The 27248-nt window shown below is 48.9% G+C and overlaps 1 protein-coding gene and 1 pseudogene across 1 annotated transcript; both read left to right on the forward strand.

The window, feature by feature from the left end:
• The first annotated feature begins 15148 nt into the window (after nt 1-15148).
• On the forward strand, nt 15149-24806 carry LOC141410800 (uncharacterized). The gene is made up of 3 exons (XM_074041121.1): nt 15149-15390; nt 17570-17833; nt 24571-24806. The coding sequence occupies exons 1-3, from the start codon at nt 15195-15197 to the stop codon at nt 24804-24806; spliced, it is 696 nt and encodes a 231-aa protein (XP_073897222.1). The 5' UTR covers nt 15149-15194.
• Nucleotides 24807-24918: 112 nt separating this feature from the next.
• On the forward strand, nt 24919-27001 carry LOC141410924 (serine/threonine-protein phosphatase 4 regulatory subunit 1 pseudogene; annotated as a pseudogene).
• The last annotated feature ends 247 nt before the right edge of the window (nt 27002-27248 follow it).

Genomic DNA, 27248 nt, shown 5'->3' on the forward strand with positions numbered 1-27248 from the left:
CAGGACTGTACGCAATTGCACCTCAGTTTACATGGTGGAAAATGCAACCATTTTCCATGCTGACCGACTGACCTCTTCAAGGTGTTGAGAAGCTGTCTGCTTTCTTCTTTCCTCACCTTTTGGATGGCTGATGGTGGAAATCCATGTAGGAAGGGCACCTTGCGCTTAGGACCTGCTTTAAAGTGTGGCACGAGCCTGTGTGAGTTATTTGCAGATTTTCATTTTCGTAGTCCGCTTGCCTCCACGCCAGTTGCCTTCAGATCCGTGGGGCCTTGACACTCGGGGCAGAGGTGATAGTGAAGAAATGTGAGTGCAGGACCCTTGGTTGCTACATATTTTTTAAGAAAACATAACCCTTCTTGGTACCCCAAGGCGATTCCTTACTTACCTACTTAGCTGAAGCCCCTCACGGCAGCAAGCCAAGGGAATCTGGTTGACGGGCCGTGTGTATTTTCCCTGGAGAGATTCCAGGAGGAAGCATGTATTTGTCACAGGATCCAGAGGTCGAGGATCTGTCTCCATCATGTGACGTGTACCACATTCAAAAGGGATTCCTTTTGCTTTGGAAGATAGGCCAGCCGCAATATTTGCAGGCACCCACGAGGGTGGAGTACATCAGTGCACGCAGCACTGTACCTGAAAAAGACCTGTCCTGGAACGTGCGCTGCGCAAGAATCATCCAGGCGATTATGTCCACTGACGGGAGGGTAGATATCAGAAGGCCCCAGATAGCGTCCAGGTGGAAGTCAGGCACAGCCGTCCTTGTCCAGTGCTCTGAGAGATCTTTGATCTCCATCCAGGCATCCAAGTATTGAAGGTAGCCTTTTCTCTGTCTTGGTGGAATCCCTGCTTTTTCCCACCTGTTCTCAGCGGGTCGTCCCCAGGTCCTTCTCCAGAGGCTCCATCTGGGGCGTGGCCTTTGGCCTTCCTGAAGCTCCGGGAGAACCATGCTGTCAGCAGCCTCTGCACACGAGGCACAGGGAGTTAGGATGGATCACACCGCTCCCCATCGGGCCGAATGTGTATTTCAATTTTCCTCCTCCTAGGTGAAGGCAGTCCACGAGCCACTCCAATGATCCACGTGGACGTGCCCGATGCACGGGACTCACCAGGATCCGCATCCACACTCAACTTCTGCGATCCTGTCCGGGAACAAGAGGTGTCCCTTGATGAGCTGGACCAGCCAGTCGCTCTGCCAGGACCCTCACCCAAAGGTACGCCGTAGAGCATTCCTTCAAATGACCCGTCTCAGATCATACCTCTATTCCCGTGAAGAAAATCATGACGCAGCTGTTCTGCATGCAGCGGGCACCTGGGGTATGGGCCGAATCCCAACACACGCACCCAGAATCAGAGTAGCACTCAACACTCACATCTCAAGAAGGTCCACATCCCTTCTAGGAGAATGTTTTTTTCCCTTTGCCGTAGGGAAATGCATGCTGTCTTCTCCGTATGCTCAGAGCCTTTCAATCCATAGTTTGTGTGCTCCTATCTATCTGCAAGTCTCCTTAGGGTAAAGTTTCCAAAGATCAGGCCACCCCTGTCTTCCCCACGCTGTGCTTTCCCTGAAATGTGGTGAAAGAGCACACTCTGACACGCTGATCACGGAGGTCCTGTAGAAAGAGATATGTCAGGGGTCCGAGTCTCTACTCAGTGCCACTTCACCTTGGCCTTCTATCCTTCGTTTAGTTCATGCTCGGCCACACCGAAAACTTCCTTTCTCCATGTACTTACAGCTCCTTCTTCAGTTGATACTGCACTCTGCCCCTCAGCTTCACCCTCAGGGCCTCGTAGCTTTCTTCTCCGGGGCCGCCAGGATTCGCCCTCTGGACTTCTGGCACTGTCCGTCACTGGGTGTTCACTTTGGGCGCATTGGCCTTGAGGGGTGTTTCTCGTTAAACTGCTGTTGTTAGCTTGATAGTCTAGAAACAGGAGCGTTATGTGAAACGTATGCATTCAATTTTGCATGACCCTGGCTTGAGCTTCGGGAACTGCGAAGCGACGTGCATGGAGGCAGGTTAAGTGTGTGGGGTTTCTTTGTATTTCCCTGGTATCCTCAGCTCCTATTTCTGTGGCCAAAACCTACCCTTTCTCTGCCCACATTGACTTACTTCCTGGGCTCTGACATCCAATGTCACACACAGGGAAAGGCCTCTTCTAAGTCTCCAGGTGTAGTTTGGACGATATCAGACTTGATAATGGTAACCGATCTCCCTCAGAAGCCTCAAGGAGCTGGAGTCCGTACAGGTTGCGGGAATGGCCAAAGCATCTTAGTTTTCACACTTAGAAATGTTGAGAATAACTGCAGCAATTTTGCCCGTAACAAAACTGGGCCTACAAATTGTATGCAATTCAACCTTCAGGCTTGCATGCTGGAAAAGGAAATCTTTTTCCATCCTGACACAGGAACATCCTGCCGCTTTTCAGAACCTGTCTTCTTTCTTCTCTCCTCACCTCTTGAAGGCTTCGGGTGAAAATACGTGTAGGATGGGCACACTGCCTAAAGGATACGTGTTGATTAGTGTGGCACAAGCAGTGTTTGAGATAGGTGCAGACTTGCTTGTCATATTCTGATTCCCCACACCATTCTCCCTTTCAGGAATGTAGGGCCTTGATGCTTCAGGGAACAGGTGATAGTGAAGAACTATGAGGGGAAGTCCTTGGTGGTGACATGACGTTCTTTTACAACTTTCCTCTCATCGGGCTACAACAGCGATTGCTTACCTAAATATTTAGCTGCAAAACCTCATTGCAGCGGCCTTAAAGAGTGAGGGTTGTGGGACCTGTGTGTACTGTTTCCTGGAAAGGTGCTTCCAAAAGGAAGCATGTATTTGTCACAGAGTCAAGAGGTCAGGGATGTGTGTCCGTAATACGGAGTCTGCCGCATTCAAAAGGAGGTTTCTCTCCCGTCAAAATTGAGCTGGGCAACGTATTCCCAGGCATCCAAGAGGGATAAGCACGTTAAAGACAGCACCAGGAGATTTCAGGAGACCTGTCTCACAGGGTGCTGGGCACGAGATTTACCCGCTCAGCGATTATGTCCACTGACTTCAGGGTGGATTCGTGACCCCTGGCCTCAGATGGTCTCCGAGGTGGAACACAGCAAAAGCCATCCTCGTCCAATGCACTTAGGACCCTCGGGTTTCCGTCCAGGTGTTGAAATGTTTATGATTTTCCTCTCTGTGTTTACTGACTGCCTGATTTCTCGTCCCTGTCCCAGCCAGTCCTCCCCAGGAACTTCTGACGAGGCTCAATCCTGGGAAATGGCCTTTGGACCTCCGGCCCTTGGAAGGGAACCACGCTGACACCAGCCTGTGCACCCAGGCAGAGGAACTTAGGATTGATCACATCCCTCATCATCAGGCTGAGTCTAATATTTAAATTTTTCTCCACTTAGGTGAAGAGAGTGCGCGTGTCAACGAGATGACCCACGTGATCGTGACCGATTCAAGGGACGCGGTGGAGACCGTATGCGCCCCCAGTCTCCTCGATTGCAGCCAGGATCCGAAGGGGTCCCTCGATGAGCTGGACCTTTCGATTACTCCGCCAGGACCTCCACCCGCAGGCAAGCACTACAACATGCCCCCCCCAAACACCCGCCTCGGATCACGCCTCTATTCCTACCAGGAAAATCATGACACAGCTACTCTGCATGCAGCAGGCATTTGTGGCCTAGGCCGAATCCCAGCCCTCTCCCAGAATCAGGCTAAGAATCAAACTCTTATGCCTTGAGAAGGCTCAAAACCGTTCTAGGGGAAGCTGTTTTCTTTGTTTGAACTCCTCTAGGAAAGTAGGTGTTGTCTTCTTTGTATGCCCAGTGTTCATCACTATGTCGTTTTGTGTACACCAGTCTATCTGTCTGCATGTCACCGTAGGGTAAGGTTTCCTAATTTCACCTCTCCCCACTCTTCTCCATTGTGGCATCCCCTGGGAATCTAGGGACGGAGCAGGAAGGGATGACACGTATGCATGACTTAGACGCATTTACCACGTGGGTCTTGACTGAAGAGGTGTGGCATGGGATGTAATCTATTCTCATTCCAAAGTAAGCTTGACCTGCTAACCTTCATTCAGTTCATACCCGGCGCCACCGGAAGCTTTCTTTCTCCCTCCATTTCACACCTCCTTCTGGAATTGAGCCTGCACGCTGCAAGGCATGTTCACCCTCCCTCCCGGACTTGTAGCTTTAATCTTGCCATTGTTTCCTCTCCCGTGCCAGGATTGCTCCCTGTGCAGTTCTCTCTCTGTCCGACCTCTGCTGTTAATTTTGAATTGTTGGCTCTTGAGGGGCGTTTCTAAGTGAACTGCTCTTGTTAAGTTGACAGTCTTCATCCCTAAGCGTTAAGTTAAAAGCATGTCTTTGATTTGTAATCGCCCTGCTTTGGACTTTGGCAATGCGAACCCACATTGAATGAGGCATTTTAATGCTGTGTATCTCTGCATTTCGCGGGTCTCCTCACCTCATCCTTCCGAGGCAAAAGCGTACACCGCGCCTGGTCCCAGGGACACCCTGGCCTCTCCTGTCATTCACGTGTATCGGAAAAGGATCAGATAAGTCTCCACGTGTGGTTTACAGATTGCCCCACGTGACGTTAGCTATCCTCAACCAGGATCCTCTTGCGTCCCAGCGCGTACACCTGGTCGGAGCTTAAGAGCTTCTTAATTTTCACCCTGAGAAACATTGGGAACACCTGCCGCATTTTGACCCGTCACAGAATCAGGTCCACAGGACTGTACGCAATTGCACCTCAGTTTACATGGTGGAAAATGCAACCATTTTCCATGCTGACCGAGTGACCTCTTCAAGGTGTTGAGAAGCTGTCTGCTTTCTTCTTTCCTCACCTTTTGGATGGCTGATGGTGGAAAGCCATGTAGGAAGGGCACCTTGCGCTTAGGACCTGCTTTAAAGTGTGGCACGAGCCTGTGTGAGTTATTTGCAGATTTTCATTTTCGTAGTCCGCTTGCCTCAACGCCAGTTGCCTTCAGATCCGTGGGGCCTTGACACTCGGGACAGAGGTGATAGTGAAGAAATGTGAGTGCAGGACCCTTGGTTGCTACATATTTTTTAAGAAAACGTAACCCTTCTTGGTACCCCAAGGCGATTCCTTACTTACCTACTTAGCTGAAGCCCCTCACGGCAGCAAGCCAAGGGAGTCTGGTTGACGGGCCTTGTGTATTTTCCCTGGAGAGATTCCAGGAGGAAGCATGTATTTGTCACAGGATCCAGAGGTCGAGGATCTGTCTCCATTGTGTGACGTGTACCACATTCAAAAGGGATTCCTTTTGCTTTGGAAGATAGGCCAGCCGCAATATTTGCAGGCACCCACGAGGGTGGAGTACATCAGTGCACGCAGCACTGTACCTGAAAAAGACCTGTCCTGGAACGTGCGCTGCGCAAGAATCATCCAGGCGATTATGTCCACTGACGGGAGGGTAGATATCAGAAGGCCCCAGATAGCGTCCAGGTGGAAGTCAGGCACAGCCGTCCTTGTCCAGTGCTCTGAGAGATCTTTGATCTCCATCCAGGCATCCAAGTATTGAAGGTAGCCTTTTCTCTGTCTTGGTGGAATCCCTGCTTTTTCCCACCTGTTCTCAGCGGGTCGTCCCCAGGTCCTTCTCCAGAGGCTCCATCTGGGGCGTGGCCTTTGGCCTTCCTGAAGCTCCGGGAGAACCATGCTGTCAGCAGCCTCTGCACACGAGGCACAGGGAGTTAGGATGGATCACACCGCTCCCCATCGGGCCGAATGTGTATTTCAATTTTCCTCCTCCTAGGTGAAGGCAGTCCACGAGCCACTCCAATGATCCACGTGGACGTGCCCGATGCACGGGACTCACCAGGATCCGCATCCACACTCAACTTCTGCGATCCTGTCTGGGAACAAGAGGTGTCCCTTGATGAGCTGGACCAGCCAGTCGCTCTGCCAGGACCCTCACCCAAAGGTACGCCGTAGAGCATTCCTTCAAATGACCCGTCTCAGATCATACCTCTATTCCCGTGAAGAAAATCATGACGCAGCTGTTCTGCATGCAGCGGGCACCTGGGGTGTGGGCCGAATCCCAACACACGCACCCAGAATCAGAGTAGCACTCAACACTCACATCTCAAGAAGGTCCACATCCCTTCTAGGAGAATGTTTTTTTCCCTTTGCCGTAGGGAAATGCATGCTGTCTTCTCCGTATGCTCAGAGCCTTTCAATCCATAGTTTGTGTGCTCCTACCTATCTGCAAGTCTCCTTAGGGTAAAGTTTCCAAAGATCAGGCCACCCCTGTCTTCCCCACGCTGTGCTTTCCCTGAAATGTGGTGAAAGAGCACACTCTGACACGCTGATCACGGAGGTCCTGTAGAAAGAGATATGTCAGGGGTCCGAGTGTCTACTCAGTGCCACTTCACCTTGGCCTTCTATCCTTCGTTTAGTTCATGCTCGGCCACACTGAAAACTTCCTTTCTCCATGTACTTACAGCTCCTTCTTCAGTTGATACTGCACTCTGCCCCTCAGCTTCACCCTCAGGGCCTCATAGCTTTCTTCTCCGGGGCCGCCAGGATTCGCCCTCTGGACTTCTGGCACTGTCCGTCACTGGGTGTTCACTTTGGGCGCATTGGCCTTGAGGGGTGTTTCTCGTTAAACTGCTGTTGTTAGCTTGATAGTCTAGAAACAGGAGCGTTATGTGAAACGTATGCATTCAATTTTGCATGACCCTGGCTTGAGCTTCGGGAACTGAGAAGCGACGTGCATGGAGGCAGGTTAAGTGTGGGGGGTTTCTTTGTATTTCCCTGGTATCCTCAGCTCCTATTTCTGTGGCCAAAACCTACCCTTTCTCTGCCCACATTGACTTACTTCCTGGGCTCTGACATCCAATGTCACACACAGGGAAAGGCCTCTTCTAAGTCTCCAGGTGTAGTTTGGACGATATCAGACTTGATAATGGTAACCGATCTCCCTCAGAAGCCTCAAGGAGCTGGAGTCCGTACAGGTTGCGGGAAGGGCCAAAGCATCTTAGTTTTCACACTTAGAAACGTTGAGAATAAGTGCAGCAATTTTGCCCGTAACAAAACCGGGCCTACAAATTGTATGCAATTCAACCTTCAGGCTTGCATGCTGGAAAAGGAAATCTTTTTCCATCCTGACACAGGAACATCCTGCCGCTTTTCAGAACCTGTCTTCTTTCTTCTCTCCTCACCTCTTGAAGGCTTCGGGTGAAAATACGTGTAGGATGGGCACACTGCCTAAAGGACACGTGTTGATTAGTGTGGCACAAGCAGTGTTTGAGATAGGTGCAGACTTGCTTGTCATATTCTGCTTCCCCACACCGTTCTCCCTTTCAGGAATGTAGGGCCTTGATGCTTCAGGGAACAGGTGATAGTGAAGAACTATGAGGGGAAGTCCTTGGTGGTGACATGACGTTCTTTTACAACTTTCCTCTCATCGGGCTACAACAGCGATTGCTTACCTAAATATTTAGCTGCAAAACCTCATTGCAGCGGCCTTAAAGAGTGAGGGTTGTGGGACCTGTGTGTACTGTTTCCTGGAAAGGTGCTTCCAAAAGGAAGCATGTATTTGTCACAGAGTCAAGAGGTCAGGGATGTGTGTCCGTAATACGGAGTCTGCCGCATTCAAAAGGAGGTTTCTCTCCCGTCAAAATTGAGCTGGGCAACGTATTCCCAGGCATCCAAGAGGGATAAGCACGTTAAAGACAGCACCAGGAGATTTAAGGAGACCTGTCTCACAGGGTGCTGGGCACGAGATTTACCCGCTCAGCGATTATGTCCACTGACTTCAGGGTGGATTCGTGACCCCTGGCCTCAGATGGTCTCCGAGGTGGAACACAGCAAAAGCCATCCTCGTCCAATGCACTTAGGACCCTCGGGTTTCCGTCCAGGTGTTGAAATGTTTATGATTTTCCTCTCTGTGTTTACTGACTGATTTCTCGTCCCTGTCCCAGCCAGTCCTCCCCAGGAACTTCTGACGAGGCTCAATCCTGGGAAATGGCCTTTGGACCTCCGGCCCTTGGAAGGGAACCACGCTGACACCAGCCTGTGCACCCAGGCAGAGGAACTTAGGATTGATCACATCCCTCATCATCAGGCTGAGTCTAATATTTAAATTTTTCTCCACTTAGGTGAAGAGAGTGCGCGTGTCAACGAGATGACCCACGTGATCGTGACCGATTCAAGGGACGCGGTGGAGACCGTATGCGCCCCCAGTCTCCTCGATTGCAGCCAGGATCCGAAGGGGTCCCTCGATGAGCTGGACCTTTCGATTACTCCGCCAGGACCTCCACCCGCAGGCAAGCACTACAACATGCCCCCCCCAAACACCCGCCTCGGATCACGCCTCTATTCCTACCAGGAAAATCATGACACAGCTACTCTGCATGCAGCAGGCATTTGTGGCCTAGGCCGAATCCCAGCCCTCTCCCAGAATCAGGCTAAGAATCAAACTCTTATGCCTTGAGAAGGCTCAAAACCGTTCTAGGGGAAGCTGTTTTCTTTGTTTGAACTCCTCTAGGAAAGTAGGTGTTGTCTTCTTTGTATGCCCAGTGTTCATCACTATGTCGTTTTGTGTACACCAGTCTATCTGTCTGCATGTCACCGTAGGGTAAGGTTTCCTAATTTCACCTCTCCCCACTCTTCTCCATTGTGGCATCCCCTGGGAATCTAGGGACGGAGCAGGAAGGGATGACACGTATGCATGACTTAGACGCATTTACCACGTGGGTCTTGACTGAAGAGGTGTGGCATGGGATGTAATCTATTCTCATTCCAAAGTAAGCTTGACCTGCTAACCTTCATTCAGTTCATACCCGGCGCCACCGGAAGCTTTCTTTCTCCCTCCATTTCACACCTCCTTCTGGAATTGAGCCTGCACGCTGCAAGGCATGTTCACCCTCCCTCCCGGACTTGTAGCTTTAATCTTGCCATTGTTTCCTCTCCCGTGCCAGGATTGCTCCCTGTGCAGTTCTCTCTCTGTCCGACCTCTGCTGTTAATTTTGAATTGTTGGCTCTTGAGGGGCGTTTCTAAGTGAACTGCTCTTGTTAAGTTGACATTCTTCATCCCTAAGCGTTAAGTTAAAAGAGCATGTCTTTGATTTGTAATCGCCCTGCTTTGGACTTTGGCAATGCGAACCCACATTGAATGAGGCATTTTAATGCTGTGTATCTCTGCATTTCGCGGGTCTCCTCACCTCATCCTTCCGAGGCAAAAGCGTACACCGCGCCTGGTCCCAGGGACACCCTGGCCTCTCCTGTCATTCACGTGTATCGGAAAAGGATCAGATAAGTCTCCACGTGTGGTTTACAGATTGCCCCACGTGACGTTAGCTATCCTCAACCAGGATCCTCTTGCGTCCCAGCGCGTACACCTGGTCGGAGCTTAAGAGCTTCTTAATTTTCACCCTGAGAAACATTGGGAACACCTGCCGCATTTTGACTCGTCACAGAATCAGGTCCACAGGACTGTACGCAATTGCACCTCAGTTTACATGGTGGAAAATGCAACCATTTTCCATGCTGACCGAGTGACCTCTTCAAGGTGTTGAGAAGCTGTCTGCTTTCTTCTTTCCTCACCTTTTGGATGGCTGATGGTGGAAAGCCATGTAGGAAGGGCACCTTGCGCTTAGGACCTGCTTTAAAGTGTGGCACGAGCCTGTGTGAGTTATTTGCAGATTTTCATTTTCGTAGTCCGCTTGCCTCAACGCCAGTTGCCTTCAGATCCGTGGGGCCTTGACACTCGGGGCAGAGGTGATAGTGAAGAAATGTGAGTGCAGGACCCTTGGTTGCTACATATTTTTTAAGAAAACGTAACCCTTCTTGGTACCCCAAGGCGATTCCTTACTTACCTACTTAGCTGAAGCCCCTCACGGCAGCAAGCCAAGGGAGTCTGGTTGACGGGCCTTGTGTATTTTCCCTGGAGAGATTCCAGGAGGAAGCATGTATTTGTCACCGGATCCAGAGGTCGAGGATCTGTCTCCATCGTGTGACGTGTACCACATTCAAAAGGGATTCCTTTTGCTTTGGAAGATAGGCCAGCCGCAATATTTGCAGGCACCCACGAGGGTGGAGTACATCAGTGCACGCAGCACTGTACCTGAAAAAGACCTGTCCTGGAACGTGCGCTGCGCAAGAATCATCCAGGCGATTATGTCCACTGACGGGAGGGTAGATATCAGAAGGCCCCAGATAGCGTCCAGGTGGAAGTCAGGCACAGCCGTCCTTGTCCAGTGCTCTGAGAGATCTTTGATCTCCATCCAGGCATCCAAGTATTGAAGGTAGCCTTTTCTCTGTCTTGGTGGAATCCCTGCTTTTTCCCACCTGTTCTCAGCGGGTCGTCCCCAGGTCCTTCTCCAGAGGCTCCATCTGGGGCGTGGCCTTTGGCCTTCCTGAAGCTCCGGGAGAACCATGCTGTCAGCAGCCTCTGCACACGAGGCACAGGGAGTTAGGATGGATCACACCGCTCCCCATCGGGCCGAATGTGTATTTCAATTTTCCTCCTCCTAGGTGAAGGCAGTCCACGAGCCACTCCAATGATCCACGTGGACGTGCCCGATGCACGGGACTCACCAGGATCCGCATCCACACTCAACTTCTGCGATCCTGTCCGGGAACAAGAGGTGTCCCTTGATGAGCTGGACCAGCCAGTCGCTCTGCCAGGACCCTCACCCAAAGGTACGCCGTAGAGCATTCCTTCAAATGACCCGTCTCAGATCATACCTCTATTCCCGTGAAGAAAATCATGACGCAGCTGTTCTGCATGCAGCGGGCACCTGGGGTATGGGCCGAATCCCAACACACGCACCCAGAATCAGAGTAGCACTCAACACTCACATCTCAAGAAGGTCCACATCCCTTCTAGGAGAATGTTTTTTTCCCTTTGCCGTAGGGAAATGCATGCTGTCTTCTCCGTATGCTCAGAGCCTTTCAATCCATAGTTTGTGTGCTCCTATCTATCTGCCAGTCTCCTTAGGGTAAAGTTTCCAAAGATCAGGCCACCCCTGTCTTCCCCACGCTGTGCTTTCCCTGAAATGTGGTGAAAGAGCACACTCTGACACGCTGATCACGGAGGTCCTGTAGAAAGAGATATGTCAGGGGTCCGAGTCTCTACTCAGTGCCACTTCACCTTGGCCTTCTATCCTTCGTTTAGTTCATGCTCGGCCACACCGAAAACTTCCTTTCTCCATGTACTTACAGCTCCTTCTTCAGTTGATACTGCACTCTGCCCCTCAGCTTCACCCTCAGGGCCTCGTAGCTTTCTTCTCCGGGGCCGCCAGGATTCGCCCTCTGGACTTCTGGCACTGTCCGTCACTGGGTGTTCACTTTGGGCGCATTGGCCTTGAGGGGTGTTTCTCGTTAAACTGCTGTTGTTAGCTTGATAGTCTAGAAACAGGAGCGTTATGTGAAACGTATGCATTCAATTTTGCATGACCCTGGCTTGAGCTTCGGGAACTGCGAAGCGACGTGCATGGAGGCAGGTTAAGTGTGTGGGGTTTCTTTGTATTTCCCTGGTATCCTCAGCTCCTATTTCTGTGGCCAAAACCTACCCTTTCTCTGCCCACATTGACTTACTTCCTGGGCTCTGACATCCAATGTCACACACAGGGAAAGGCCTCTTCTAAGTCTCCAGGTGTAGTTTGGACGATATCAGACTTGATAATGGTAACCGATCTCCCTCAGAAGCCTCAAGGAGCTGGAGTCCGTACAGGTTGCGGGAATGGCCAAAGCATCTTAGTTTTCACACTTAGAAATGTTGAGAATAACTGCAGCAATTTTGCCCGTAACAAAACTGGGCCTACAAATTGTATGCAATTCAACCTTCAGGCTTGCATGCTGGAAAAGGAAATCTTTTTCCATCCTGACACAGGAACATCCTGCCGCTTTTCAGAACCTGTCTTCTTTCTTCTCTCCTCACCTCTTGAAGGCTTCGGGTGAAAATACGTGTAGGATGGGCACACTGCCTAAAGGATACGTGTTGATTAGTGTGGCACAAGCAGTGTTTGAGATAGGTGCAGACTTGCTTGTCATATTCTGATTCCCCACACCATTCTCCCTTTCAGGAATGTAGGGCCTTGATGCTTCAGGGAACAGGTGATAGTGAAGAACTATGAGGGGAAGTCCTTGGTGGTGACATGACGTTCTTTTACAACTTTCCTCTCATCGGGCTACAACAGCGATTGCTTACCTAAATATTTAGCTGCAAAACCTCATTGCAGCGGCCTTAAAGAGTGAGGGTTGTGGGACCTGTGTGTACTGTTTCCTGGAAAGGTGCTTCCAAAAGGAAGCATGTATTTGTCACAGAGTCAAGAGGTCAGGGATGTGTGTCCGTAATACGGAGTCTGCCGCATTCAAAAGGAGGTTTCTCTCCCGTCAAAATTGAGCTGGGCAACGTATTCCCAGGCATCCAAGAGGGATAAGCACGTTAAAGACAGCACCAGGAGATTTCAGGAGACCTGTCTCACAGGGTGCTGGGCACGAGATTTACCCGCTCAGCGATTATGTCCACTGACTTCAGGGTGGATTCGTGACCCCTGGCCTCAGATGGTCTCCGAGGTGGAACACAGCAAAAGCCATCCTCGTCCAATGCACTTAGGACCCTCGGGTTTCCGTCCAGGTGTTGAAATGTTTATGATTTTCCTCTCTGTGTTTACTGACTGCCTGATTTCTCGTCCCTGTCCCAGCCAGTCCTCCCCAGGAACTTCTGACGAGGCTCAATCCTGGGAAATGGCCTTTGGACCTCCGGCCCTTGGAAGGGAACCACGCTGACACCAGCCTGTGCACCCAGGCAGAGGAACTTAGGATTGATCACATCCCTCATCATCAGGCTGAGTCTAATATTTAAATTTTTCTCCACTTAGGTGAAGAGAGTGCGCGTGTCAACGAGATGACCCACGTGATCGTGACCGATTCAAGGGACGCGGTGGAGACCGTATGCGCCCCCAGTCTCCTCGATTGCAGCCAGGATCCGAAGGGGTCCCTCGATGAGCTGGACCTTTCGATTACTCCGCCAGGACCTCCACCCGCAGGCAAGCACTACAACATGCCCCCCCCAAACACCCGCCTCGGATCACGCCTCTATTCCTACCAGGAAAATCATGACACAGCTACTCTGCATGCAGCAGGCATTTGTGGCCTAGGCCGAATCCCAGCCCTCTCCCAGAATCAGGCTAAGAATCAAACTCTTATGCCTTGAGAAGGCTCAAAACCGTTCTAGGGGAAGCTGTTTTCTTTGTTTGAACTCCTCTAGGAAAGTAGGTGTTGTCTTCTTTGTATGCCCAGTGTTCATCACTATGTCGTTTTGTGTACACCAGTCTATCTGTCTGCATGTCACCGTAGGGTAAGGTTTCCTAATTTCACCTCTCCCCACTCTTCTCCATTGTGGCATCCCCTGGGAATCTAGGGACGGAGCAGGAAGGGATGACACGTATGCATGACTTAGACGCATTTACCACGTGGGTCTTGACTGAAGAGGTGTGGCATGGGATGTAATCTATTCTCATTCCAAAGTAAGCTTGACCTGCTAACCTTCATTCAGTTCATACCCGGCGCCACCGGAAGCTTTCTTTCTCCCTCCATTTCACACCTCCTTCTGGAATTGAGCCTGCACGCTGCAAGGCATGTTCACCCTCCCTCCCGGACTTGTAGCTTTAATCTTGCCATTGTTTCCTCTCCCGTGCCAGGATTGCTCCCTGTGCAGTTCTCTCTCTGTCCGACCTCTGCTGTTAATTTTGAATTGTTGGCTCTTGAGGGGCGTTTCTAAGTGAACTGCTCTTGTTAAGTTGACAGTCTTCATCCCTAAGCGTTAAGTTAAAAGCATGTCTTTGATTTGTAATCGCCCTGCTTTGGACTTTGGCAATGCGAACCCACATTGAATGAGGCATTTTAATGCTGTGTATCTCTGCATTTCGCGGGTCTCCTCACCTCATCCTTCCGAGGCAAAAGCGTACACCGCGCCTGGTCCCAGGGACACCCTGGCCTCTCCTGTCATTCACGTGTATCGGAAAAGGATCAGATAAGTCTCCACGTGTGGTTTACAGATTGCCCCACGTGACGTTAGCTATCCTCAACCAGGATCCTCTTGCGTCCCAGCGCGTACACCTGGTCGGAGCTTAAGAGCTTCTTAATTTTCACCCTGAGAAACATTGGGAACACCTGCCGCATTTTGACCCGTCACAGAATCAGGTCCACAGGACTGTACGCAATTGCACCTCAGTTTACATGGTGGAAAATGCAACCATTTTCCATGCTGACCGAGTGACCTCTTCAAGGTGTTGAGAAGCTGTCTGCTTTCTTCTTTCCTCACCTTTTGGATGGCTGATGGTGGAAAGCCATGTAGGAAGGGCACCTTGCGCTTAGGACCTGCTTTAAAGTGTGGCACGAGCCTGTGTGAGTTATTTGCAGATTTTCATTTTCGTAGTCCGCTTGCCTCAACGCCAGTTGCCTTCAGATCCGTGGGGCCTTGACACTCGGGACAGAGGTGATAGTGAAGAAATGTGAGTGCAGGACCCTTGGTTGCTACATATTTTTTAAGAAAACGTAACCCTTCTTGGTACCCCAAGGCGATTCCTTACTTACCTACTTAGCTGAAGCCCCTCACGGCAGCAAGCCAAGGGAGTCTGGTTGACGGGCCTTGTGTATTTTCCCTGGAGAGATTCCAGGAGGAAGCATGTATTTGTCACAGGATCCAGAGGTCGAGGATCTGTCTCCATTGTGTGACGTGTACCACATTCAAAAGGGATTCCTTTTGCTTTGGAAGATAGGCCAGCCGCAATATTTGCAGGCACCCACGAGGGTGGAGTACATCAGTGCACGCAGCACTGTACCTGAAAAAGACCTGTCCTGGAACGTGCGCTGCGCAAGAATCATCCAGGCGATTATGTCCACTGACGGGAGGGTAGATATCAGAAGGCCCCAGATAGCGTCCAGGTGGAAGTCAGGCACAGCCGTCCTTGTCCAGTGCTCTGAGAGATCTTTGATCTCCATCCAGGCATCCAAGTATTGAAGGTAGCCTTTTCTCTGTCTTGGTGGAATCCCTGCTTTTTCCCACCTGTTCTCAGCGGGTCGTCCCCAGGTCCTTCTCCAGAGGCTCCATCTGGGGCGTGGCCTTTGGCCTTCCTGAAGCTCCGGGAGAACCATGCTGTCAGCAGCCTCTGCACACGAGGCACAGGGAGTTAGGATGGATCACACCGCTCCCCATCGGGCCGAATGTGTATTTCAATTTTCCTCCTCCTAGGTGAAGGCAGTCCACGAGCCACTCCAATGATCCACGTGGACGTGCCCGATGCACGGGACTCACCAGGATCCGCATCCACACTCAACTTCTGCGATCCTGTCTGGGAACAAGAGGTGTCCCTTGATGAGCTGGACCAGCCAGTCGCTCTGCCAGGACCCTCACCCAAAGGTACGCCGTAGAGCATTCCTTCAAATGACCCGTCTCAGATCATACCTCTATTCCCGTGAAGAAAATCATGACGCAGCTGTTCTGCATGCAGCGGGCACCTGGGGTGTGGGCCGAATCCCAACACACGCACCCAGAATCAGAGTAGCACTCAACACTCACATCTCAAGAAGGTCCACATCCCTTCTAGGAGAATGTTTTTTTCCCTTTGCCGTAGGGAAATGCATGCTGTCTTCTCCGTATGCTCAGAGCCTTTCAATCCATAGTTTGTGTGCTCCTACCTATCTGCAAGTCTCCTTAGGGTAAAGTTTCCAAAGATCAGGCCACCCCTGTCTTCCCCACGCTGTGCTTTCCCTGAAATGTGGTGAAAGAGCACACTCTGACACGCTGATCACGGAGGTCCTGTAGAAAGAGATATGTCAGGGGTCCGAGTGTCTACTCAGTGCCACTTCACCTTGGCCTTCTATCCTTCGTTTAGTTCATGCTCGGCCACACTGAAAACTTCCTTTCTCCATGTACTTACAGCTCCTTCTTCAGTTGATACTGCACTCTGCCCCTCAGCTTCACCCTCAGGGCCTCATAGCTTTCTTCTCCGGGGCCGCCAGGATTCGCCCTCTGGACTTCTGGCACTGTCCGTCACTGGGTGTTCACTTTGGGCGCATTGGCCTTGAGGGGTGTTTCTCGTTAAACTGCTGTTGTTAGCTTGATAGTCTAGAAACAGGAGCGTTATGTGAAACGTATGCATTCAATTTTGCATGACCCTGGCTTGAGCTTCGGGAACTGAGAAGCGACGTGCATGGAGGCAGGTTAAGTGTGGGGGGTTTCTTTGTATTTCCCTGGTATCCTCAGCTCCTATTTCTGTGGCCAAAACCTACCCTTTCTCTGCCCACATTGACTTACTTCCTGGGCTCTGACATCCAATGTCACACACAGGGAAAGGCCTCTTCTAAGTCTCCAGGTGTAGTTTGGACGATATCAGACTTGATAATGGTAACCGATCTCCCTCAGAAGCCTCAAGGAGCTGGAGTCCGTACAGGTTGCGGGAAGGGCCAAAGCATCTTAGTTTTCACACTTAGAAACGTTGAGAATAAGTGCAGCAATTTTGCCCGTAACAAAACCGGGCCTACAAATTGTATGCAATTCAACCTTCAGGCTTGCATGCTGGAAAAGGAAATCTTTTTCCATCCTGACACAGGAACATCCTGCCGCTTTTCAGAACCTGTCTTCTTTCTTCTCTCCTCACCTCTTGAAGGCTTCGGGTGAAAATACGTGTAGGATGGGCACACTGCCTAAAGGACACGTGTTGATTAGTGTGGCACAAGCAGTGTTTGAGATAGGTGCAGACTTGCTTGTCATATTCTGCTTCCCCACACCGTTCTCCCTTTCAGGAATGTAGGGCCTTGATGCTTCAGGGAACAGGTGATAGTGAAGAACTATGAGGGGAAGTCCTTGGTGGTGACATGACGTTCTTTTACAACTTTCCTCTCATCGGGCTACAACAGCGATTGCTTACCTAAATATTTAGCTGCAAAACCTCATTGCAGCGGCCTTAAAGAGTGAGGGTTGTGGGACCTGTGTGTACTGTTTCCTGGAAAGGTGCTTCCAAAAGGAAGCATGTATTTGTCACAGAGTCAAGAGGTCAGGGATGTGTGTCCGTAATACGGAGTCTGCCGCATTCAAAAGGAGGTTTCTCTCCCGTCAAAATTGAGCTGGGCAACGTATTCCCAGGCATCCAAGAGGGATAAGCACGTTAAAGACAGCACCAGGAGATTTAAGGAGACCTGTCTCACAGGGTGCTGGGCACGAGATTTACCCGCTCAGCGATTATGTCCACTGACTTCAGGGTGGATTCGTGACCCCTGGCCTCAGATGGTCTCCGAGGTGGAACACAGCAAAAGCCATCCTCGTCCAATGCACTTAGGACCCTCGGGTTTCCGTCCAGGTGTTGAAATGTTTATGATTTTCCTCTCTGTGTTTACTGACTGATTTCTCGTCCCTGTCCCAGCCAGTCCTCCCCAGGAACTTCTGACGAGGCTCAATCCTGGGAAATGGCCTTTGGACCTCCGGCCCTTGGAAGGGAACCACGCTGACACCAGCCTGTGCACCCAGGCAGAGGAACTTAGGATTGATCACATCCCTCATCATCAGGCTGAGTCTAATATTTAAATTTTTCTCCACTTAGGTGAAGAGAGTGCGCGTGTCAACGAGATGACCCACGTGATCGTGACCGATTCAAGGGACGCGGTGGAGACCGTATGCGCCCCCAGTCTCCTCGATTGCAGCCAGGATCCGAAGGGGTCCCTCGATGAGCTGGACCTTTCGATTACTCCGCCAGGACCTCCACCCGCAGGCAAGCACTACAACATGCCCCCCCCAAACACCCGCCTCGGATCACGCCTCTATTCCTACCAGGAAAATCATGACACAGCTACTCTGCATGCAGCAGGCATTTGTGGCCTAGGCCGAATCCCAGCCCTCTCCCAGAATCAGGCTAAGAATCAAACTCTTATGCCTTGAGAAGGCTCAAAACCGTTCTAGGGGAAGCTGTTTTCTTTGTTTGAACTCCTCTAGGAAAGTAGGTGTTGTCTTCTTTGTATGCCCAGTGTTCATCACTATGTCGTTTTGTGTACACCAGTCTATCTGTCTGCATGTCACCGTAGGGTAAGGTTTCCTAATTTCACCTCTCCCCACTCTTCTCCATTGTGGCATCCCCTGGGAATCTAGGGACGGAGCAGGAAGGGATGACACGTATGCATGACTTAGACGCATTTACCACGTGGGTCTTGACTGAAGAGGTGTGGCATGGGATGTAATCTATTCTCATTCCAAAGTAAGCTTGACCTGCTAACCTTCATTCAGTTCATACCCGGCGCCACCGGAAGCTTTCTTTCTCCCTCCATTTCACACCTCCTTCTGGAATTGAGCCTGCACGCTGCAAGGCATGTTCACCCTCCCTCCCGGACTTGTAGCTTTAATCTTGCCATTGTTTCCTCTCCCGTGCCAGGATTGCTCCCTGTGCAGTTCTCTCTCTGTCCGACCTCTGCTGTTAATTTTGAATTGTTGGCTCTTGAGGGGCGTTTCTAAGTGAACTGCTCTTGTTAAGTTGACATTCTTCATCCCTAAGCGTTAAGTTAAAAGAGCATGTCTTTGATTTGTAATCGCCCTGCTTTGGACTTTGGCAATGCGAACCCACATTGAATGAGGCATTTTAATGCTGTGTATCTCTGCATTTCGCGGGTCTCCTCACCTCATCCTTCCGAGGCAAAAGCGTACACCGCGCCTGGTCCCAGGGACACCCTGGCCTCTCCTGTCATTCACGTGTATCGGAAAAGGATCAGATAAGTCTCCACGTGTGGTTTACAGATTGCCCCACGTGACGTTAGCTATCCTCAACCAGGATCCTCTTGCGTCCCAGCGCGTACACCTGGTCGGAGCTTAAGAGCTTCTTAATTTTCACCCTGAGAAACATTGGGAACACCTGCCGCATTTTGACTCGTCACAGAATCAGGTCCACAGGACTGTACGCAATTGCACCTCAGTTTACATGGTGGAAAATGCAACCATTTTCCATGCTGACCGAGTGACCTCTTCAAGGTGTTGAGAAGCTGTCTGCTTTCTTCTTTCCTCACCTTTTGGATGGCTGATGGTGGAAAGCCATGTAGGAAGGGCACCTTGCGCTTAGGACCTGCTTTAAAGTGTGGCACGAGCCTGTGTGAGTTATTTGCAGATTTTCATTTTCGTAGTCCGCTTGCCTCAACGCCAGTTGCCTTCAGATCCGTGGGGCCTTGACACTCGGGACAGAGGTGATAGTGAAGAAATGTGAGTGCAGGACCCTTGGTTGCTACATATTTTTTAAGAAAACGTAACCCTTCTTGGTACCCCAAGGCGATTCCTTACTTACCTACTTAGCTGAAGCCCCTCACGGCAGCAAGCCAAGGGAGTCTGGTTGACGGGCCTTGTGTATTTTCCCTGGAGAGATTCCAGGAGGAAGCATGTATTTGTCACCGGATCCAGAGGTCGAGGATCTGTCTCCATCGTGTGACGTGTACCACATTCAAAAGGGATTCCTTTTGCTTTGGAAGATAGGCCAGCCGCAATATTTGCAGGCACCCACGAGGGTGGAGTACATCAGTGCACGCAGCACTGTATCTGAAAAAGACCTGTCCTGGAACGTGCGCTGCGCAAGAATCATCCAGGCGATTATGTCCACTGACGGGAGGGTAGATATCAGAAGGCCCCAGATAGCGTCCAGGTGGAAGTCAGGCACAGCCGTCCTTGTCCAGTGCTCTGAGAGATCTTTGATCTCCATCCAGGCATCCAAGTATTGAAGGTAGCCTTTTCTCTGTCTTGGTGGAATCCCTGCTTTTTCCCACCTGTTCTCAGCGGGTCGTCCCCAGGTCCTTCTCCAGAGGCTCCATCTGGGGCGTGGCCTTTGGCCTTCCTGAAGCTCCGGGAGAACCATGCTGTCAGCAGCCTCTGCACACGAGGCACAGGGAGTTAGGATGGATCACACCGCTCCCCATCGGGCCGAATGTGTATTTCAATTTTCCTCCTCCTAGGTGAAGGCAGTCCACGAGCCACTCCAATGATCCACGTGGACGTGCCCGATGCACGGGACTCACCAGGGTCCGCATCACACTCAACTTCTGCGATCCTGTCTGGGAACAAGAGGTGTCCCTTGATGAGCTGGACCAGCCAGTCGCTCTGCCAGGACCCTCACCCAAAGGTACGCCGTAGAGCATTCCTTCAAATGACCCGTCTCAGATCATACCTCTATTCCCGTGAAGAAAATCATGACGCAGCTGTTCTGCATGCAGCGGGCACCTGGGGTGTGGGCCGAATCCCAACACACGCACCCAGAATCAGAGTAGCACTCAACACTCACATCTCAAGAAGGTCCACATCCCTTCTAGGAGAATGTTTTTTTCCCTTTGCCGTAGGGAAATGCATGCTGTCTTCTCCGTATGCTCAGAGCCTTTCAATCCATAGTTTGTGTGCTCCTACCTATCTGCAAGTCTCCTTAGGGTAAAGTTTCCAAAGATCAGGCCACCCCTGTCTTCCCCACGCTGTGCTTTCCCTGAAATGTGGTGAAAGAGCACACTCTGACACGCTGATCACGGAGGTCCTGTAGAAAGAGATATGTCAGGGGTCCGAGTGTCTACTCAGTGCCACTTCACCTTGGCCTTCTATCCTTCGTTTAGTTCATGCTCGGCCACACCGAAAACTTCCTTTCTCCATGTACTTACAGCTCCTTCTTCAGTTGATACTGCACTCTGCCCCTCAGCTTCACCCTCAGGGCCTCGTAGCTTTCTTCTCCGGGGCCGCCAGGATTCGCCCTCTGGACTTCTGGCACTGTCCGTCACTGGGTGTTCACTTTGGGCGCATTGGCCTTGAGGGGTGTTTCTCGTTAATCTGCTGTTGTTAGCTTGATAGTCTAGAAACAGGAGCGTTATGTGAAACGTATGCATTCAATTTTGCATACCCTGGCTTGAGCTTCGGGAACTGCGAAGCGACGTGCATGGAGGCAGGTTAAGTGTGGGGGGTTTCTTTGTATTTCCCTGGTATCCTCAGCTCCTATTTCTGTGGCCAAAACCTACCCTTTCTCTGCCCACATTGACTTACTTCCTGGGCTCTGACATCCAATGTCACACACAGGGAAAGGCCTCTTCTAAGTCTCCAGGTGTAGTTTGGACGATATCAGACTTGATAATGGTAACCGATCTCCCTCAGAAGCCTCAAGGAGCTGGAGTCCGTACAGGTTGCGGGAAGGGCCAAAGCATCTTAGTTTTCACACTTAGAAACGTTGAGAATAACTGCAGCAATTTTGCCCGTAACAAAACCGGGCCTACAAATTGTATGCAATTCAACCTTCAGGCTTGCATGCTGGAAAAGGAAATCTTTTTCCATCCTGACACAGGAACATCCTGCCGCTTTTCAGAACCTGTCTTCTTTCTTCTCTCCTCACCTCTTGAAGGCTTCGGGTGAAAATACGTGTAGGATGGGCACACTGCCTAAAGGACACGTGTTGATTAGTGTGGCACAAGCAGTGTTTGAGATAGGTGCAGACTTGCTTGTCATATTCTGCTTCCCACACCGTTCTCCCTTTCAGGAATGTAGGGCCTTGATGCTTCAGGGAACAGGTGATAGTGAAGAACTATGAGGGGAAGTCCTTGGTGGTGACATGACGTTCTTTTACAACTTTCCTCTCATCGGGCTACAACAGCGATTGCTTACCTAAATATTTAGCTGCAAAACCTCATTGCAGCGGCCTTAAAGAGTGAGGGTTGTGGGACCTGTGTGTACTGTTTCCTGGAAAGGTGCTTCCAAAAGGAAGCATGTATTTGTCACAGAGTCAAGAGGTCAGGGATGTGTGTCCGTAATACGGAGTCTGCCGCATTCAAAAGGAGGTTTCTCTCCCGTCAAAATTGAGCTGGGCAACGTATTCCCAGGCATCCAAGAGGGATAAGCACGTTAAAGACAGCACCAGGAGATTTAAGGAGACCTGTCTCACAGGGTGCTGGGCACGAGATTTACCCGCTCAGCGATTATGTCCACTGACTTCAGGGTGGATTCGTGACCCCTGGCCTCAGATGGTCTCCGAGGTGGAACACAGCAAAAGCCATCCTCGTCCAATGCACTTAGGACCCTCGGGTTTCCGTCCAGGTGTTGAAATGTTTATGATTTTCCTCTCTGTGTTTACTGACTGCCTGATTTCTCGTCCCTGTCCCAGCCAGTCCTCCCCAGGAACTTCTGACGAGGCTCAATCCTGGGAAATGGCCTTTGGACCTCCGGCCCTTGGAAGGGAACCACGCTGACACCAGCCTGTGCACCCAGGCAGAGGAACTTAGGATTGATCACATCCCTCATCATCAGGCTGAGTCTAATATTTAAATTTTTCTCCACTTAGGTGAAGAGAGTGCGCGTGTCAACGAGATGACCCACGTGATCGTGACCGATTCAAGGGACGCGGTGGAGACCGTATGCGCCCCCAGTCTCCTCGATTGCAGCCAGGATCCGAAGGGGTCCCTCGATGAGCCGGACCTTTCGATTACTCCGCCAGGACCTCCACCCGCAGGCAAGCACTACAACATGCCCCCCCCAAACACCCGCCTCGGATCACGCCTCTATTCCTACCAGGAAAATCATGACACAGCTACTCTGCATGCAGCAGGCATTTGTGGCCTAGGCCGAATCCCAGCCCTCTCCCAGAATCAGGCTAAGAATCAAACTCTTATGCCTTGAGAAGGCTCAAAACCGTTCTAGGGGAAGCTGTTTTCTTTGTTTGAACTCCTCTAGGAAAGTAGGTGTTGTCTTCTTTGTATGCCCAGTGTTCATCACTATGTCGTTTTGTGTACACCAGTCTATCTGTCTATCCCACCTGTTCTCAGCGGGTCGTCCCCAGGTCCTTCTCCAGATTCTCCAACTTGGGCATGGCCTTTGGCCTTCCTGAAGCTCCAGGAGAACCATGCTGTCAGAAGCCTCTGCACACGAGGCACAGGGTGTTAGGATGGATCACACTGCTCCCCATCAGGCCGAATGTGTATTTCAATTTTCCTCCTCCTAGGTGAAGGCAGTCCACAAGCCACTCCAACGATCCACATGAACCTGCCCGATGCATGGTATTCACCAGGGTTTGCATCCACACTCAACTTCTGCGATCCTCTACGGGAACAAGAGTTGTCAAATGATGAGCAGGACCAGCCAGTTGCTTAGCCTGGACCTTCACCCAAAGGTATGCCATAGAGCATTCCTTCAAATGACCTGTCTCAGATCATACCTCTATTCCTATGAAGAAAATCTTGGCAGCTATTCTGCATGCTTTGGGCATATATGGCATAGGCCAAATCCCAACAGTCACCCTGAATTTGGCTAAGATTCTACTCTTATGTCTGTTGAAAGCCTAAATGCTTTTTTCAAGAACATTTTTCCTCTTCCTAGGCAAACAGTTGCTGGCCTTTCTGCTTTCCAAGAACACCTAAAGGCATTTTTTTTGTTTCCACCTCTTTTTCTGTGTGTCATTTTTGTGTAAGGTTTCTGAAGTTCAAGTTTCTCCTGTCATCCCCATTTTGATTTTTCACTTGCAATATCATGACAATGCCTGACTCATGCATTTAATATTGAGGTTCTTAAGTACGGCAATATGTTATTGGAGTGACTCTATTCTCAGTCCATTTTGACCTTGGCCATCTAAACTTCATTCATTCAAATTGTCCCAACTTTATTATCTGTTTGTGCTTCTCTTTCACACCTATTTCTAAAGTTGTTCCTCCCATATTTTCACCTTCAGTGGCTTTGTAGTCTTGTTTCGTTCCATTAGTTTCCCTCCATGTCAGAATTCCCCTCTTGAAATCCTTTTTGAGACATTTACCATTAACTGTAGTAGTGTTCGTCTCATTTGGAATTTCTAATTAAATTATTGTTGTTATGGTTGATAGTCTAGAAACATAAGTGTTAAACTTATATGAACATTTAATTTTTAGTAACCCTCATTTGAACCTTGAGTACTGGGTACTGACATTTTTCCAGAGACTTTTAGAGTGGGATTCTCTAAATTTTGTTTTATCCTCATTTCATCTTTCTGTGGTAAAAACATACTTTATTGACAACATTGACTCTTACATCAAATAACATACATCACAAAAGCCCTAAGTCTCTAGTTGTAATTTAGAAATTAGTTATCTGTCTTCATTCACACCCCTCATTGCATCACGTTCATACACTTTTCAAGTGGAAGAGCATATCTTTGAGTTAGGTCCAGATTTTCTTTAAAAATTCTGCTTTCTTGCCTTCAGATTAGTATTTCCTTTTTCAGCGAACTGGTGATATTGAAGAAATGTGATCAGAAGTTCGCTTATTGTTATATGTAATTTTTTAAAATATTCTCCTAGGGAAAGATCTACCATTCTTGGCCTAAAGATTTATTGTAAAATATCTCATGGCATATACCTGGAAGTATTATATTTATGGACATGTGTACTATTTTCTTTAAAAAAACAAATTTTTCTCACTGTATGTAGAAATAAAGATGTTTCTAAGAGAGATCCAGCCTTGCATATTTATACAGTTTTTTTAACCTCAATTAGACATCAGTATGGTGTTATGTATGGGGTTTCTGCCTGCCCAAGCAGTGGAGTTTTCCTGTGTCTTATCCTTCATTGGTGACTAGCCTTTCTTCTTTTCCAGATTCAGACCTCCTGTTTCTCCAGAAAGACATGCATGAGAATGTGGAGGAACGTGACATGATTGATGACAGTGCAGCATCTGATGTGTTTATTTTATCCCATGAGTTCATCTCAGAAGATGAAACGTTGGCACTCCGGGAACAACTGCCAGAAACTGTGGATGACCTTGGCACGGATGCTGACATCTCAGTGTCTGATGTATTTTTTTTTAGCACCAGAGTTTATCTCAGAAAATGAATTGTGGATACCACTGGGGAGACTTGACAAGTATGCTGCAAGTAAGGACATATTTCAGAGAGAAATGGCTGCCAGGATTTTGTTGGATACATTGAGTGCGGTCTCTACCAATGAAAGTGCTTGTATTTCTGTTTTGGAAAGAATTAGTAGTTTAGCTGAGGATCCAGAACCAATTGTGAGAGCAGAGCTAATGGAACAGGTGCTTCACATTGCATTATATTTTCAAGAAAACTGGCCTTCCTTATCCTATGCTTTTACTACCTATTGTGACTAGATATCTCACAGATGAGAATCATGAGGTGTGGAAAATAAGTCAAGAATCTTTGCTGGCTCTGCTGAAGCAGAAACTGATTGACCCATTTTACTTTGAGACACAAGTATTCCCTGTGCTCCTAGAGCTGACTGCCCCAGACAGGGCTGAATATATAAAAGCAAGAACTTTGGCTACAATGTGCAAGATGTCTCCTATGGTTGGCAAGGATATTACAGAATGCCTCATCCTCCCTAGGTTTTGTGATATGTGCTATGATTGGAGAAAGCTTCATGTTCGAAAGATCTGTGCTGACTATTTTAGTGATATTTGCAGTGTAGTGGGTCAGCAAGTTACTGAGGAAATGTTGATTCCATGTTTCATTCAGTTATGTTCCGATAAGGTATGGAGAATCAGAAAGGCTTGTGTTGAGTGTTTTGTGAAAGTTTCATGTGCAACTAGTCTTGAAATCCGATGGTCCAAACTATCAGCCCTATTTATCAACTTGATCAGTGATCGCTCATGGTCAGTTTGCCAAACAGCATTTAAGTCTCTGGGACCTTTCATATCTACTTTTGCCAATCCATCTTGTTCAGGTCACCATTTTAAAGCAGAAATCAAAAGTTCAGAAGACATGCTAGAAGATAAAAATAGGATCAGAGATCAAGAAGTCTCTGAGGAGGTAAGGAGGGCTGAAGTGCAAGATGTTGTACCCCAGGCTTTATTAGATCAGTACTTAACAATGACTGATCCCTATCTCATAGAAACCATTGATACCAAAATTGTTCAGCATTGTGCATACAGTTTCCCAGGTGTTGCTATGACTCTTGGCCAGAAATATTGGCACTGCCTCAAAGAGTTGTATGAGTCTCTGGCATCAGATGAAGATTGGGAGGTTCGAAGAACTTTGGCGTTCTCCATCCATGAACTTGCACTTATCCTTGGTGAGCAATTGACAGCTGCAGACCTGGTTCCAATTTTTAATGGATTTTTAAAAGACATTGATCAAGTCAGGTTAGGTGTTCTTTTACATTTACATGATTTTCTGAAGAGTCTTCCTACTGACAAAAGAAGAGAATATCTTTATCGACTTCAGGAGTTTTTAGTGACAGATAACAATATAAATTGGAGAATTCGAAATGAACTGTCTCAGCAACTGATTTTACTTCTAGAATTATATAGTCCCAGAGATGTTTATGACTATTTACGTCCCATTGCCATGAATCTCTGTACAAAGTGTCTTCTGTTCGTTGGGTTTCCTACAAGCTGGTCAGCAAGATGCTGAAGAAGTTGCACATGGAGACACCCGAGACCTTTGGAGTAAGTCTCATCAATGAGCTGGTGGAGGATTTTTGCAAGTGCACCAAGTGGTCTGGTCGGCAATCCTTTGTCTACATCTGTGACATTATCATTGAAAATGATTGCCTCCCAATGGACAGTTTTGCTATCCATCTAATGCCACAACTGCTGACCTTGGTGAATGACAGTGTTCCAAATGTTAGAATGGCACTTGCAAAAACATTAACACAAACTCTCCTAGAAAAAGAATGTTTCTTAGCCTCTACCCGCTATCAAGATGCTGTAGAGCTTACCGTCATGATACTTCAGTTGGACCAAGACCACAATGTCAAGTATTTTGCAAGCAAACATCCTGCCAGTACCAAAATCGCTGAAGATGCCATGAGCGTACCTTCCTTGACCTACTAGAACCTCAATGTCCTTCATTTTCCATGACAAAGCCAAGTTTCAACCTCCCCTTAAGTGTCTGGGACAACTATGGGTGGGAAGTAGAGACCTTTTACTAACTCCTTGCAGGTGCCAGTTGCCTACACCCAGTACAATTTTAAGAGTCAAGAGAAACTGCAAGAGTCTTTATTCATGTTGTTAGACTTGTCATGGTACAAATTTTCCTATCTAAGTACAATTTATTAATAAAACAATTGGAGAGATGGATTATTTTCTAGATGTTTATTAATGTAATTTGTGAGTAAATACAATTTGTGATCTGTGTTGATTTAGTATAAATGGAGAAAGTAGATAAAAATATTTCTTTTAAAAAATAGAATTTAACATTATTACCATGCCTCCAAGAGTGATACTAGAAATAAAAAGGCTTTGAAAAACACATATCTTAGGAAAAGCTTTACATATCAATTACCCAGTATTTAAAAAGTAGAAAATCTCAACTAATG

This window comes from Castor canadensis, chromosome 9, assembly GCF_047511655.1.
Source record: "Castor canadensis chromosome 9, mCasCan1.hap1v2, whole genome shotgun sequence".
Lineage (NCBI taxonomy): Eukaryota > Metazoa > Chordata > Mammalia > Rodentia > Castoridae > Castor > Castor canadensis.

Bases quoted from the DNA above. Each gene is read 5' to 3' on its own strand.
- LOC141410800 (XM_074041121.1), top strand. From the start codon at position 15,195: ATGTGTATTTCAATTTTCCTCCTCCTAGGTGAAGGCAGTCCACGAGCC. The intron at 15,391-17,569 runs GTACGCCGTAGA...TTCTCCACTTAG, and splicing joins GCCAGGACCCTCACCCAAAG to GTGAAGAGAGTGCGCGTGTC. The intron at 17,834-24,570 runs GCATTTGTGGCC...CTTCTTTTCCAG, and splicing joins AGCTACTCTGCATGCAGCAG to ATTCAGACCTCCTGTTTCTC.